The following is a 15,515-nucleotide window of genomic DNA, read 5'->3' as shown; positions in this document are numbered from 1 at the left end:
GCATCCAAAGCAGTGTGGCCAGAGCTGGAGAGAGGGGATCCTGCCCCTCTGCTCTGCTCTGGGGAGACCTCACCTGCAGGGCTGTGTCCAGCTCTGGGGTCCCTAACACAAGAGAGACCTGGAGCTGATGGAGAGGGTGCAGAGCAGGCCACAAAGATGCTCAGAGGGCTGCAGAACCTCTGCCATGGGACAGGCTGGGAGAGCTGGGGCTGCTCAGCCTGGAGAGGAGAAGGCTCCAGGGAGAGCTCAGAACTGCAGTTCAGGATCTGCAGGGGAGCTGCAGGCAGGCTGGGCAGGGACTGTTCAGAAGGGCTTGGAGTGCTAGGCCCAGGGGCAAGTGTTTGAAAGTGGAGCAGGGCAGGTTTAGACTGGAGATGAGGAAGATGTTCTTGAGAGTGAGGGTGGTGAGACTCTGGCACAGGCTGCCCAGGGAGGCTGTGGCTGCCTCCTCCCTGGAGGTGTTCAGGGCCAGGCTGGATGAGGCCTTGAGCAGCCTGGGCTGGTGGGAGGTGTCCCTGCCCATGGCAGGAGGTTGGAACTGGATGATCTTGAAGGTCCCTTCCAACCCCAACCCATTCTATCAGTCCAGGATTTTGTCTCCCCACCTTCTATTGACAGATTGATCTCTCTTGCTGTTACAAACCTCCACTGGCCCACAGCCCTTCTCTTCCACTCCAGTATTCAGCTTCCCATGGGCAACTCAGACTTTACACCTGCTCTTCCCCAGCTCACTGTCTAAATCCATTGCTCCTGGTGCTCACCAGGGCAAACACAGCTTCTTTGTTGCTGTTCCAACAACAGAGACACCAACTCCTAACTTGCTCTAACACCACAGTCCCACATCCTTGTGTTCCATGCCTCAGAAGACCTGTGAAGGCACTACAAGGAGCAAGGACTTTGATGGGCAGGTTTCATCCAGAGTTCAGGCAAGGTGCTGGATGGATTCCTAACTGATGGTTGTCTCAGCAAAACACAGAGAAATAATCAAGGGCAAAACAAGCTCCATTGGCTCATCTCTCAGGACAGGAGGGAACCCTCAGAGGCTTGTCTGAAGCAGAGCTGTCAATCTGCTCAGCTCCTGACTTGCCTGATGATTCTTTTAGCTTCCAGACAGTGAGCTGCTGCCAAACAAGGCTGCTGCTCTGCTGAGGGACAGGGCCCTCACAATCCCTCTCTCACAGAATCACAGAGTTGTCACTGGTTCCCTGGGAGAAGAGGCCAATGCCAGCTGTGCTCCAGCCTCTGTCCAGGTGGTTGTGGAGAGCAAGAAGGTGCCCCCTCAGCCTCCTTTCCCCACACTTCTCAGCTGCACCACAAGCTCTTCAGAGCCCTCCCCAGCCTTTCTTTCCAAAGCAAATAAACATCTGATTTCACAGCTCTTTAGGCAGCAGCTCTGAGTTTACTGTCAAGGGACCAGATCACTTTATCTCCTGCCTCAAAAGCAGAGATGTTTGGCCCTCTTCCAAGGAAACTGCAGCCAGACACAAGGTCTGGCAAGGAGATCCAGGGATGGCATTTACAGCTAGCTTGGAGATAGGCAGTGCAGAAGGAAGTGGCTGTCTCAGAGAGAAGACAACCTGAAGATGAGACTTCACCGTGACCACAATGCAAAGGCTGAAGGCAGAACAGAACTGACAGGATTCATGGACTGGGAGAGTGGTGCAGGATGGAAGCAGCCTTGAAGCTCATCCAGTTCCAACCCCACCCCTGCCATGGGCAGGGACACCTCCCACCAGCCCAGGCTGCCCAAGGCCTCATCCAGCCTGCACTTGAACACCTCCAGGGAGGAGACAGCCACAGCCTCCCTGGGCAGCCTGTGCCAGAGTCTCACCACCCTCACTGGCAAGAATTTCTTCCTCATCTCCAGCCTCAATCTGCCCTCCTCAAATATCCATCATTTGCTGGGTGATGGACTGGGCTCAGCCTGGAATGCTGTGTCCTATTCTGAGCTCCCCACTTCCAGAAGGACAAGGAGCTACTGGGGAGAGTCCAGCAGAGAGCCGCTGAGCTGCTGAGGACACTGAACATCACCTTGTGAGGAGAGGCTGAGAGCCCTGGGGCTGCTCAGCCTGGAGAGGAGCAGCCTGAGGGGGAGCTCAGCAGTGCTGATCAATAGCTGAAGGGTGAGTGGCAGGAGGAGGCAGCCAGACTCTTCTCAGTGCTGCCCAGGGACAGGGTAAAGGGCAGTGGGCACAGACTGGAAGCCAGGAGGTGCCACAGGAGCAGGAGGAACAAATTCTTCCCTGTGAGGGTGGCAGAGCACTGGGACAGGCTGCCCAGAGAGGCTGTGGGGCCTCCATCTCTGGAGGCTTTCCAGCCCCACCTGGACATGTTCCTGTGTGAGTGACTCTGGGTGACCCTGCTCTGGCAGGGATGTGCCTGAGGAGGATGTGCAGAGGTCCCTTCCAACCCCTGCCCCTCTGTGATTCTGTGAAAGGTTTACCAGGTTGGTTCCAGCTACTAATGGGCTCAGTTTTGGGGCCAGAGCTCTTCAATGTCTTCACAAAGGCTCTGGCTGCAGAGGCTAAAGGTACATTAAGCACATCTGCCAAGGATACTAAATGAGAAGGAACTGTGGCCCTTTCTCAAGGGGAGAGAGGTCTTACAGGGAGATCTGGATAGATTAGGAAGCTGGGCAATCACCAACCATAGCTCCTGCAGGCTGCTGCAACCAGGATGTAGTCCAGGCCCCATCCCTGGAGCCACTGAAGCTGAGCCTGGCTGTGTCCCTGTGCAGCCTGCTGTACCTGGAGGTGTCCCTGCTAAGTGCAGGGGGCTTGCACAGGATGCCCTCTGAGGGTTCTTTCCATCTGGATGCAATCTGTGACTCTCTGAAATTTGATAATAAATATTCTTGCTTCCAGAGCTTCTCCCTTGCTGTGGATAATCTGATTCTGGGCTGGGAGGAAATGAGTCAGAAGAAATCAGTGTTCATCTGAAGCCAGGATTTCCCCCCCCAACAATGCTTATGCCACTTCTGTGGTCTCCATAGTAACTACTGGGTCTGAAATGAAAGGGAAATAAGAACAGAAATGGGGAGCAAGAAGTATCCTGTGAGGGTCTGGGGGTGTGCAGCACCAACAGGTAATGCTCTGCTTTGGGATGAGATACAAGTTGCCTTCTGCAGGGATGGCTTTTCCATGGAGAAGTGACAAAATTAGGACCAGCAGGTTGAGAGAGGTCATTCTGCCCTCCCCCAACTCACCTCTCCTGTGACCCCACCTGAGGAGTACATTCAGCTCAGGAGCCCCCAGCATACAATGGCTCTGGTTGGAAGGGATACCAGAGAGCTCTGCAGCCCCCTGCCTTGGCAGGGACACCTCTCACCTAGACTTGGCTGCTCAAGGCCTCACCCAACCTAGCCTTGAACAGCTCAAGGCATGTAGGCCTGTTGGCCTGGGTCCAGAGGAGGGCCATGAAGATGATCAGAGGGCAGAAGCACATGAACTGGGAGCACAGGCTGGGAGAGCTGGAGAAGGCTCCAGGGAAACCTCAGAGCAGCCTTCCTGTATCTGCAGGGGGCTCCAGCAGAGCTGGGGAGGGACTTTTACAACAGCTTGGAGTGCCAGGGGGAGAGGGAATGGACTGAAGCTTGAGGAGGGCAGATTGAGACTGCAGAGGAGGAAGAAATTCTTGGCAGGGAGGGTGGGGAGACTCTGGCACAGGCTGCCCAGGGAGGCTGTGGCTGCCTCCTCCCTGGAGGTGTTTCAGGCCAGGCTGGCTGTGGCTGTGAGCAGCCTGCTGCAGTGTGAGGTGTCCCTGCCCATGGCAGGGGGGTTGGAACTGGCTGCTCCTTGGGGTCCCTCCCAACCCTGCCAGTTTTGATGCTCTGCTTTCAAGCCCTTGTGCAGCTCTGCAGTGCTTACCTCAATGACTCTTGTTTCAAAGCCTTCATAGGTCTCTGTGGGGAGAAAAGGAAGGAATTACATTCCCTGCTGCCCCTGCCCCAGCAGCACAGCTCCCTGGGGGTGGGAGAACTTACCAAGGACCCAATGCTCATGCAACTGAGGCTAGGAGCAACCTCAGCAGCAAGGAGAAAAGGTAAGAGAAACTTGGAAGCCATTCACCTGCCAGTGAGATTTAGAAGCTGCTTCCTTTTGGAAACCCCTCAAATATGCTGGTTTGCTGTTTGGGGTCTTTTAACTCCTCCATTCATTCCATTTCTTTTACAATAAGATTAGTGAAGAAAAACCAGCATAAAAGTTTGTGCTTTTTGCACACCCCCTCCCCTCCTCCCTCCCATCTCTTCAGTAAAATCAATTTCTGTGAGGAAAATGAGCTTAGAAAAGACACCAACCCCCAAGCAGTTAGAATGGCAGCTTCCCACAGCAGGGCTTGGGGCAAGCACAGTGAAGCACCTGGTCAGGCTGGGCAGAGGAGAGCTCATGGAGTTGAACCAGGGCAAGTGCAGGGTCCTGGACCTGGGGAGGAACAATCCCCAGGTGAGGGCTGACCTGCTAGAGAGCAGCTCTGCAGAGGAGGACCTGGTGGAGAGGTTCACTGTGAGCCAGCAAGGTGCCCTCGTGGGCAGGAAGGCCAATGGGATTCTGGGGTGCCCCAAGAGTGTGGCCAGCAGCTTGAGGGAAGGTTCTCCTCTCCTTCTACTCTGCCCTGCTGAGGCCACAGCTGGAGCTTTGTGTCCAGTTCTGGGTTCCCCAGGTCAAGAAAGAAAGGGAAGAGAGTCCAGCTGAGGCTCCAAAGCTGCTGAGGGGGCTGGAGCATCCATGTGAGGAGGAAAGGCTGAGAGCCCTGGGGCTGGTGAGCCTGGAAAAGAGCAGCCCCAGAGGGGATCTTCTCTGATCAACTGATAAAGAATAGAGGTCCAGAAGCAGAGCAGACACCCAGATCCTGGTTCTATTTTACAGCTCAGAAATGGACTTCCTCTAGGACCTTGATACTTCTCTGTAACCTGGAGCTGCCCTTTTCACAGGATCAGAGGATGTGAGGGGTTGGAAGGGACTTCTGAAGGTCATCTGAGTCCAAGCCCCCTGCCAGAGCAGGGCCATAGAATCCAGCACAGGTCACACAGGAGCACAGCCAGACAGGGCTGGGAAGGCTCCAGAGAAGGAGACTCCACAACCTCTCTGGGCAGCCTGCTCCAGGGCTCTGGGAGCCTCACAGGGAAGAAGTTCCTCCTCATGTTGAGGTGGAACCTCCTGTGCTGCAGCTTCCATCCATTGCCCCTTGTCCTATCCCAGGGCACAGTGAGCAGAGCCTGTCCCTGTCCCTTCCTTCCTGACCCCCAGCCTTCAGCTATTGATAGGCATTGATCAGATCCCTCTCAGCCTTCTCCTCTCCAGACTAAGCAGCCCCAGGGCTCTCAGCCTCTCCTCACCAGGCAGTGCAGCAGCCTTGCAGCCCTCCCTTGGACTCTCTCCAGCAGATCCCTGAACTGGGGAGCCCAGAACTGGTTGCAGTACTCCAGGTGTGGCCTCCCCAGGGCAGAGCAGAGCCAGGGGAGAAACCCCTTCCCAGAAAGACTGAGAAAGACCAAAATAAACAAGCAGCTTTCTTACCTCCATTGGGACCTGGGTCAGGAGGGTCCAGAAGGACACCTCCCCAACACTTCCCACTCCAGCCTCCTTCTCTCTTAATTTTGATCTTCCTTTTCTTCTCCCAGGTATCTCTCTGCTGAACAATTTCAGACTGAATCCTCTCCCTTTCTTCTTTTTCCCTCTGGGTAACTGCCTGCACTTTCCCATCCTGCACCACAGGAGCATTAAGGCCAGGCCAGAGGAAACCAGAACGCCCTACAGAGAACAAAGGAGAAGCAAGGCCAGAGCATGTTTTACTCCAAGTGAGGACTCAGGCTCTGTACCCTGCAAGAAGAAAGGCAAAAAGGCAGGAAAAGGGAAGCTTCTCCCCCAGTTCATGCATGTTTTATGACAGCAAATTGAGATTCAAACCCCACCCCCCTCCCCCCAGGGCACCATGGAACAACAGAGCAGGTGGAGACCTCTCTGGCACCGCAGCAGTCAGCAGCTCTTTGTCCACTGAGTAAATGAAGGAACACTTAGACATGGAAAGGTCATGGGCTGTGGTCAGCCCCTGCTCTGGCAACCTACCTTCACCAATCTCCTGGCCTCTGTTGAGATTCTTCCTGAGCTTCTTCTTCCTTCTCTTCCCTCTTCCTTTCCTTACTCCCACGCCAGTCTCTGCCAAAGCTCCTTTCCAGAGCTCATCAGCTGTCACTGAGAGAAAAAAGCTTTCATGAGTAAGGCACAAGCACAGCTCCTCTGGCAACCTCAAGCTGAACAGCAGAAAGCAAATCCTGACATGGGAGCCTCTTGCATGGCCTTGGCTGGGATCTGAACTGTAGGATTCAGTGAGACCTAAGACAGGCTGAGAGCTGGGCAGGGAGAAAAGGAATGAAACTCAACAAGGGCAAGGGGAGAGCCTGGCACCTGGGAAAGAACAACCCCATGGAGCAGCAGAGGTTGGGGACTGAGCTGCTGGAGAGCAGGGAAGGGGAAAAGGCCCTGGGGGTCCTGGTGGATGGGAGGTTGGCCATGAGCCAGCAATGTGCTCTGGTGGCCAAGAAGGCCAAGGGCAGCCTGGGCTGGATGAGAAGGGCTGTGGGCAGTAGGTCAGAGAGGTTCTCCTGCCCCTCTGCTCTGCCCTGCTGAGGCCACAGCTGGAATATTGTGTCCAGCTCTGGGCCCCTCAGCTCAAGAAGGACCTCAGGGAACAGCTTGAGAGAGTCCAGCACAGAGCCCCAGAGCTGCTGCAGGCAGTGGAACATCTTCCTTAGGAGGAGAGCCTGAGGCAGCTGAGGGCTCTGTGGCTTGGAGAGGAGGAGCCTGAGGGTGAGCTCCTTGCTGGTGATCAAGATGTGCAGGGTGAGTGCCCAGGGGCTGGAGCCAGGCTCTGCTGGGGGATGCCCAATGCCAGCACAAGGGGCAGTGGTGGAAGCTGAGGCAGAGGAAGCTCCATGGAAAGAGGAGGAAGAGTTTTGTGACTGTGGGGGTGACAGAGCCCTGGAGCAGGCTGCCCAGGGGGATGTGGAGTCTCCCTCTCTGGAGCCTTTCCAGCCCCACCTGGCTGTGTTCCTGTGTGCCCTGCCCTGGCTGCCCCTGCTCTGGCAGGGGGGTTGGGCTGGCTGATCTCTGGAGGCCCCTTCCAGCCCCTAACACTCAGTGATTACTGCCTGCCCAAGAAAGGAGTTTCCCACCAGGTGTGCAGAGATGTGCCTCTACCACAGCCTCTACCACAGCCTCTACCACAGCATCACAGAATGCCAGGGGCTGGAAAAGACCTCCAGAGATCACCCAGTCCAATGCTCCTGCCAGAGCAGGGGCACCCAGGGCAGGGCACACAGGAACACAGCCAGGTGGGTTTTGAAGCTCTCTAGATGATTGCCCACTGAATGGAACCACCAAAGGTCCTCAGAACCCAGGCAAAGCCAAAGTACACCAAGATGGACCTGAGGGTGTGAAGCAGACAGCATATTTCCTCCTGCTGGTGCAGGGCAGGAGGCCAGCACCACAAAGCACACACAGCACCACTGCTGGATTTGCTGCCTGATGCTGTTCTGTGTCTCACCCAGAGGCTGTGTTACTATGGCAGCTTAAAGCTCTCCTCTTCTCTCATCAAGAAACTGATTTGGTTCCTCTGAAGGCAGCACAGACTTTCAGCCAGGGGAATTAAAATAGCTACAGCCCCATCTTTTCCATCCCCACACTGCTTAGACTGGGAGAGGATCTGGGGGTCTCAGCAGAGTGGAGCAGAGGGGCAGAATCCCCTCCCTGGCCCTGCTGGCCACACTTCTCTTGCTGCAGCCCAGGCTCTGCTTGGCTCTCTGGGCTGCAAGTGCTCCCTGCTGGCTCCTGCTGAGCTTCTCCTCCCCCAGCACCCCCAAGGCCTTTGCTTCAAGCTCTCAAGCTTGATTTCAAGCCTGCTCTCAAGCCAGTCCCTCCCCAGCCTATGTAAGTGCTTGGGACTTCCTTGACCCAGCTGCAGGCCCTTGCATTTGTTCCTGTTGAACCTCAGGAGGCTGTCCTGGGCTCACCTCTCCAGCCTGTCAGGGTCCCTCTGGATGGCATCAACTCACCAAACACAAATTCATTGCTGGACTTGAGCATCTCACTCCCAAGAAAAGCCCAGCTGTGCCAGGAGCCAGGCTGCCTGCAAGCAGGGACTGCTACCCTCCGACAACACTGCACCAAGGCCCAGCACAGAAGGCTGCTGGTAAGTAGCTCTTGCATGATGCAGCTCTGCAGGTTCTCAAGTGGCCTAGAGGTCTGCTGCAGGAGTTGGAATGTAGATGGTCAATCACCTTAAGCTTCTTAGCTGACTCAGAACACTGCTGTGTAAGCAGCAGCTCCTTTTTGAACTGCTAATCCTGCTAGCCTGGAAACATGCAGTGACAATAAACCTATTTACATTCTCCTTTGCAAGCTCGGTTTCAAAAGAGGGAGAGGTCCCCAAGCTCCTGCAGTTGGTGTGGCCTCACAAAGGGTCAGAGCTGCAAAGGAGGCTGCAGAGGGGCAGCAACAAGCAGGTGAGAGCAGGGAGGCCTTCAGCTGGGAACACATTCAAAAACCTCCCAGCACTCTGAGCTGTATTCTCCTTATCTGCAGAGTAAGATCTCAGAAGCCAAAAGAGAGGAAAGGAGCAGAAGTCACAGAGCAGAGACTGTATTGTACCAAAGGAGAGCAGCTGATCCCAAAAGATCAGTCAGCTAAGGTTATACCCAAGGACATCCTGTGCAACCCCCTGCACTCAGCAGGGACACCTCCAGCTGGAGCAGGCTGCACAGGGACACAGCCAGGCTGAGCTGCAATGGCTCCAGGCATGGGGCCTCAAGCCCAGAATCACAGAGTGCTAGGGGCTGGAAGGGACCTCTCCAGAGATCAGCCAGTCCAACCCCCTGCCAGAGCAGGGGCACCCAGGGCAGGGCACACAGGAGCACAGCCAGGTGGGGATGGAAAGGCTCCAGAGAAGGAGACTCCACAACCTCCCTGGGCAGCCTGCTCCAGGCCTCCAGCAGCCTCACACCAAAGCAGTTTCTCCTCATGTTGAGGTGGAACCTCCTGGGTTCCAGCTTGGACCTTTTATGCCTTGTGCTGTCCCTGGGCACCACCAAACAGAGCCTGGGACCTTCATCCTGACCCCCAGCCTCAGCTATTGATAGACATTGAGCAGATCCCTCTCAGCCTTCTGCTCTCCAGACTGAACAGCCCCAGGGCTCTCAGCCTCTCCTCACAGGGGAGATGCTCAAGTCTCACAATCATCCTCATAGCTCTGTTGGACTCTCCCCAGCAGTTCTGTCTCTCCTGAACTGGGGAGCTCAGAACTGGACACAGCCTTCCAGGCATGGTCTCAGCAGAGTAGAGGAGAATGGGAGCAGAACCTCCCCAGCCCTGCTGGCCACACTCTTGCTGCACCCCAGGATGCCCTTGGCCCTCTTGGCCACAAGGGCACACTGCTGCCCACCAGCACTCCAAGGTCTTTCTCCATGGAGCTGCTCTCCAGCAGGCTCACCCCTGGTCTGTCCTAGTGCCCACATCTCTGGGCAGCCTGTTCCAGTGTTTCACCACCCTCCAGATGTCCAACCTAATCCCCACTCCAGTTTCAAACCTTTGCCCCTTTCCTACCACTTGGCTGAGTCAAGTTTTGACCTCAAGCACCAGACAAACTCTGCCAAAATGAGAAGCAGATGACAATGTCACATTTGGTACCCAAGTGCAGCTCAGCTAATCAGTCTGCAACAATCCCATCCTGTGTTTGGAGAGCAGTGAATTTCATGGAGCACATGGGAAGCCTGCAGGCTGCAGAGCTGAGACCTCTTTAGAAGATGGCAGATATCAGCCTGACTGTAAGGCAAAGTGACAAGACTGGAATGTGGAAGGGATGTGCTGCAGTCAAGAAGATTACAGTGGCAGGGACACTGCTCACAACAGACAGACAGCACAGCAGGGGAGGAATAAAAGATATCTGACCACAGGAAAGGTCAATCTGGCTTGGCAGCAAAGCACCAAGTTGACTGAAGAGCACAGGCATGGGCAGGAGAAATGTAGGCTTGGGAAGCAGTGGCAGGAGAGCAGCCTGCAGGAGAAGGCCTTGGGGGTGTCAGTTGGTGACAAAGTGCCCAGGAGCCAGCAGTGGTCACTGGCAGCCCAGCAGGCAGCTGTGTGCTGAGCTGCAGCCAGGGCAGGGAGAGCAGCAGCACAGGGAGGGGATTCTGCCCCTCTGCTCTGCTCAGACCACCCCTGCAGCACTGCCTCCAGCTCTGGGGCCCCCAGCACAAGAGGGACCTGGAGCTACTGGAGGTGGGTCCAGAGAATGCCACCAAGATGGTCAGAGAGCTGGAGAACCTCCCCTAGGGGGATAGGCTGAGGGAGTTGGAGCTGTTCAGGCTGGAGAAAGAGAAGGTTCCAGGGTGACCTTAGAGCAGCCTTCCAGTACCTGAAAGGGGCTCCAGGAGAGCTGAGGAGGGACATTTTACAAGGGCTTGTAGTGATAGCATGAGGGGCAATGCTGAAGCTTGAGGAGGGCAGATTGAGGCTGGAGATGAGGAAGAAATTCTTGGCAGTGAGGGTGGGGAGACTCTGGCACAGGCTGCCCAGGGAGGCTGTGGCTGCCTCTTCCCTGGAGGTGTTCAAGGCCAGGCTGGATGAGGCCTTGAGCAGCCTGGGCTGGTGGGAGGAAATTAGATCTTTAAGGGGTTGGAATTGGATGATCTTTTAGGTGCCTTCCAAGCCAAACCATTCTATCAATCTATGATCTATGAACTAGTTCTGCAGCCCTCTGAGCATCTTTGTGGCCTCCTCTGGAGCCTCTCCATCAGCTCCAGGTCTCTCTTGTGTTGGGGTCCCCAGAGCTGGACACAGCCCTGCAGGTGAGGTCTCCCCAGAGCAGAGCAGAGGGGCAGGATCCCCTCTCTCCAGCTCTGGCCACACTGCTTTGGATGCAGCCCAGGCTGCCCTTGGCCTTCTGTGCTGCCAGTGCCCACTGCTGGCTCCTGTCCAGCTCCTCCCTCCCCAGCACCCCTGAGTCCTTTCCCCAGGGCTGCCCACACCTCACTGGAGCTAAATTACTAAATCATGAAATTTGATGTTCAGAAAGTATTTTGCTGCTGCTGCTCTGGTGCCACCTTGTAGCTCTGAGTGCAACTCCACTCACCACCTCTGATACAGTCAGAAGGAGCACACTGGGACCAGAGGCAAATTTACATTAGAAAGGACTTCAAGAGGTCCTTGATCTAATCCCACACTCAAAGCAAAGCCAACTTCAAAGCTAAATTCAGCTTCAAGAATGGACAGAGAATTGCTGACTCCTGTGTTGGTATCCCCAGTAACAGGAATTCCACAGCCTCCCTGGATTCCCCTCCCTGGTGCAGTGTTGGAGCACTCTCAGGAAGAAGAACTTTCCCTACTGTGTAACCAGACCTGTCCTTCATCTTACTGCTGTTGGCTGTCCTTCATTGCTGGCCTAGGCACCTCAGGTGTGTGTCTGTGTCTTCTGCAGAAGCACAACATAATGTAGGTTGGAAGGAACCACAGCATAGCACTGACTCCATCCTCAAGCTCAGGCAGAGCTGGCTCAGATTTCACAGATTCACAGAACTGGATGGGTTGGAAGGGACTTTAAAGTTCATTCTGTTCCAACCCCCTGCCATGGGCAGGGACACCTCCCACCAGCCCAGCTTGCTCAAGGCCTCATCCAGCCTGGCCTTCAACACCTCCAGGGAGGAAGCAGCCACAGCCTCCCTGGGCAGCCTGTGCCAGAGTCTCCCCACCCTCACTGCCAAGAATTTCTTCCTCATCTCCAGTCTCAGTCTGTCCTCCTCAAACTCAAAGCCATTCCCCCTTGTCCTTTCTCTCCCAGCCCTTGTCAAAAGTCCCTGCCCAGCTCTCCTGGAGCCCTTTCAGGTACTGGAAGGCTGCTCTAAGGTCTCCCTGCAGCCTTCTCTTCTCCAGGCTGAACAGCCCCAACTCTCCCAGCCTGTCCCCACAGGGGAGGTTCTGCAGCCCTCTGAGCATCTTTGTGGCCTCCTCTGGACCCACTCCAGCAGGTCCAGGTCCTTCCTGTGCTGGGGGCCCAGAACTGGAGGCAGTGCTGCAGGTGGGGTCTGAGCAGAGCAGAGCAGGGGGGCAGAACCCCTTCCCTGTGCTGCTGCTCTCCCTGCTCTGGGTGGCACACAGTTGGCCATTTCATGACTGTATCTCTCCACAGCAAATTTGTTTTCCTCTTCTGTTTATTACAGACAATCATTTCAATCCACTTTGAGACTTACATCTGTTGAAGAAGCTGCTGCCTCTGTGCTGCTCAACTGTCCCAGTCCAGGGGCCAGAGATGGAACACCGTGCTTGGAAAGACCAGGCCAGGCTGGAATAGGAACAGCAACTCCCTCCCAGTGGCCCAGAACCAAACCCTGAGAATGAAGACAAGAAAGGTGTTCATGGACAGCTCCTCTTCTTCTTTAAAGCAGTGTTCCCTGGGCAAACCATTCCAGTGTCTCACCACCCTCATGGGGAAGAATTGCTTCCTAACATCCACTCTGAAGCTTCCCATTTCTATTTTTTTCCCACTCCCTCTAGTTCTATCATTACCTGAAACCCTCAAAGTCCCTCACCTGCCCCATTTCCCCCCTTGCCCCTCAAATCCCACAGCACCTGGGCTCTGTTGGAGTCTCCTCCCACCCCAGCTGTGGCCACTTGGCCCTCCCCACCCACTCCCCTTTTTAATCCCCCCCAGGAAAGGCAGAAGCCCTAAGCTGAGCCCATTCTGGGCCGAGGGATCCTCCTCTCATCACTGGTGAGTGCCCCTGCTGCACACTGGGTGATGGTGGTGGTGACAACAAAGGCCGGGGGGCCTGGTGGCCCCCCGGTTGTTAGGGCTCTGATTGATGACTCCTCCAATCTCATCCACGGGTGCTGGCTGAGCCTCCTTACTGGGGCTGAGCTCCTCTGGGTGGTGTCTTGGCTGCTGAGGGTCTTGCCCCTGGCTCTGGGATGGGTGCAGAATTAGAATAGAATTAACCAGGTTGGAAAAGACCTTTGAGGTCATCGAGTCCAACCTATCACCCAACACCATCTGATCAGCTAACCCATGGCACCAAGGGCCTCACCCAGGCTCTTTCTAAACACCTCCAGTGATGGGGACTCCACCACCTCCCTGGGCAGCACATTCCCAGGGCAAATAACTCTTTCTATGAAGAACTTCTTCCTAACATCCAGCCCAAACTTCCCCTGGCACAGCTTGAGACTGTGCCCTCCTGTTCTGGTGCTGGTTGCCTGGGAGAAGAGACCAACCCCACCTGGCTACAACCTCCCTTAAGGTAGTTGTAGACAGCAATGAGGTCACCCCTGAGCCTCCTCTTCTCCAGGCTAAGCAACCCCAGCTCCCTCAGCCTCTCCTCATAGGGCTGTGCTCCAGACCCCTCCCCAGCTTTGTTGCCCTTAGCATCTTCTCTGCCCCACTGCTGCAGCCTGTCCAGGTCTGGATAAATGTCAGCACAACCTCCCAGTTTCTTGGAGCCTTCCTGGGTTGCTGTGGCCCAAGTGCAGGACCCAGCCCTTGGCCTTGTTGGATCTGATGCCATTGGCCTCAGCCCACGGATGCAGCCTGTGCAGGTCCCTCTGCAGAGCCTTCCCACCCTCATGATGACAAACACTCGTTTAGTGTCATTGCAAACTCCCTGAGGGCGCCTCCAGCTCCTTGCCGGCTCCATTGACGGAGCTGTGTTGTGTTCTGACCCAGGCGCCTCCAGAGCAGCTCCTCAAGGGCAGCTGGTTCTCCTACCACCAAGAGCTCCTGCCAGATCGCACCCCAGCACTGTGCGGCCCCAGCACGGACAGAGCAAACCGATTTCCCGCTCTTAGGAGCGCACCCAAGCAAGCACACACCGGCCCCGGCCGGCGGCATCCGCCCGGGGCTCTGCCTGCCCTTGCCACGGGAGACGGCCCCACGGGTGATTCCTGCCTCCCCTCCCGGGGAGTCACACAATTGTCAGGGTCGGAAGGGTCATCCAGTCCCAACCCCCCTGCTGCCATGGGCAGGGACACCTCACACTGCAGCAGGTTTCTCACAGCCACAGCCAGCCTGGCCTGAAAAACCTCCAGGCAGGAGGCTTCCACCACCTCCCTGGGCAACCTGTGCCAGGGTCTCACCACCCTCAGGGGCAACAACTTCTTCCTGACATCCAATCTGAATCTCCCCACTTCTAGTTTTGCTCCATCCCCCCCAGCCCTATCCCTCCCTGACACCCTCAGAAGTCCCTCCCCAGCTTTCTTGGAGCCCCCTGCAGATCCTGCAAGGCCACAAGAAGGTCTCCTGGGAGCCTTCTCTCCAGCCTGAACAGCCCCAACTCCCTCAGTCTGTCCTCCTAGCAGAGGTGCTCCAGCCCTCCCTCGGGACGATGTGCACCCCACCCCACGCCTATTACCTCTCCACGCCACTCTGAAGGCACCAGAGGTGCATGCCCGCCCGATAGCCGCCACCACGGCCGCCATGCCGGCGCCTTCCCCCTCACACTCCCCGCCTCCCTCTTTAGGTGCCCACCGCACTGCCTGAGGAGAAAGCGAACACAGGCAGAGGCCGGCTCGGGGTAGCGCCAGAGCGGAGCGGCGAAAACCGGCGGCTGACGCTTAGCTGAAGTCTTACCGAAAGGCTCCCGCCGCCTCGGCCCCGTCCCAGGATAGCTGCGCCGTTAAGGGGCCGACAGGCGAGCGCCGGACAGCCCCGCACCAGAGGCCCCGGAGCAGAACCCAAACTCAGGGGCGGCCCCAGGCGGCGGTGCCCGCCGCCGGTCGGTGCCCGCCGCCGGTCGGTGCCCGCCGCCGGTCGGTGCCCGGTCAAGCCCGGGCTGAGCGCTGGTGCTCAGTATGAGGGAGCTGAAGTAAATAGCCGCCCGCTTGCCGCCCTGCGCTTCCCGCCCCGGCAGCCAGCCGCGGGAGCGGGCTGTGGGTGCAGCCGGCTGCCGAGCCGCGGTGGGGCTGGTGCCGGGGTCCGCTCCAACCCGAAGCTGGCAGGAGCGGCAGGGCTCGGTTGGCTTTCCTGGGAGCAGCCATCCCTTCCCGCGGGATGCCGCTCGCCTGCCGTGCTCCCGAGGCGCAGCGAGGTGCTCCCAGCGGGTGCGGGCTCGGCTGGCTGAGGTGGCTCCTCAAGGTTTTCTCGGTAGCACTCTCATGGTGCTGGCTGCTGCGTGAGTGCTGCTGGCCATTGGGTCCAAAGAGGCAAGGTGGGCTCCGTCAGAAGCTGCTGCCTGCGCAGGTGAACTTTGCCGTGGCGCAGAAGGCTTCCCTTGTGCCTGCCCGGAGCGCTGTGAAATACCTTGCAGCGTCCACGCAGCTCTGTTACTCCTCGACCCGCAGAGGCTCTTCGGCTGATGGTGCTTGAGGAGCTGCTCAAGACTCCACTCGCAGCACCACCTGTAATGCGTCCTAGCAGCTCAACAGCTCTGGGCAGGCCATACCTCGAGGTCTGTGTCCAGTATTGGGCACCTCAATACAAGAGAGATGTGGAGGGGCTGGAGCCAGGGCAGAGGAGGGCAAGGAAGCTGGGAAGGGCCT

At 56.8% G+C, this 15,515-nt stretch overlaps 1 protein-coding gene across 1 annotated transcript in view; it reads right to left on the bottom strand.

Annotated features, from left to right (window-relative positions):
• The window catches only part of MRPS5 (mitochondrial ribosomal protein S5), a 29,038-nt gene extending 14,573 nt beyond the window's left edge, over nucleotides 1-14,465 (bottom strand). The window contains exons 1-5 of the mRNA XM_054177246.1: nucleotides 14,390-14,465; nucleotides 12,239-12,376; nucleotides 6,066-6,191; nucleotides 5,517-5,750; nucleotides 3,867-3,901 (exon numbers count right to left, since the gene is read on the bottom strand). Coding sequence (XP_054033221.1) covers nucleotides 3,867-3,901; nucleotides 5,517-5,750; nucleotides 6,066-6,191; nucleotides 12,239-12,376; nucleotides 14,390-14,456 — 600 coding nt within the window. The 5' untranslated portion in view covers nucleotides 14,457-14,465. The remainder of the gene's footprint in view (nucleotides 1-3,866; nucleotides 3,902-5,516; nucleotides 5,751-6,065; nucleotides 6,192-12,238; nucleotides 12,377-14,389) is intronic.
• Nucleotides 14,466-15,515: the final 1,050 nt, after the last annotated feature.

Source organism: Dryobates pubescens, chromosome 39 (genome assembly GCF_014839835.1).
Source record: "Dryobates pubescens isolate bDryPub1 chromosome 39, bDryPub1.pri, whole genome shotgun sequence".
NCBI classification, from domain to species: Eukaryota; Metazoa; Chordata; class Aves; order Piciformes; family Picidae; genus Dryobates; species Dryobates pubescens.
This window is presented reverse-complemented; position numbering and strand designations above follow the sequence as displayed.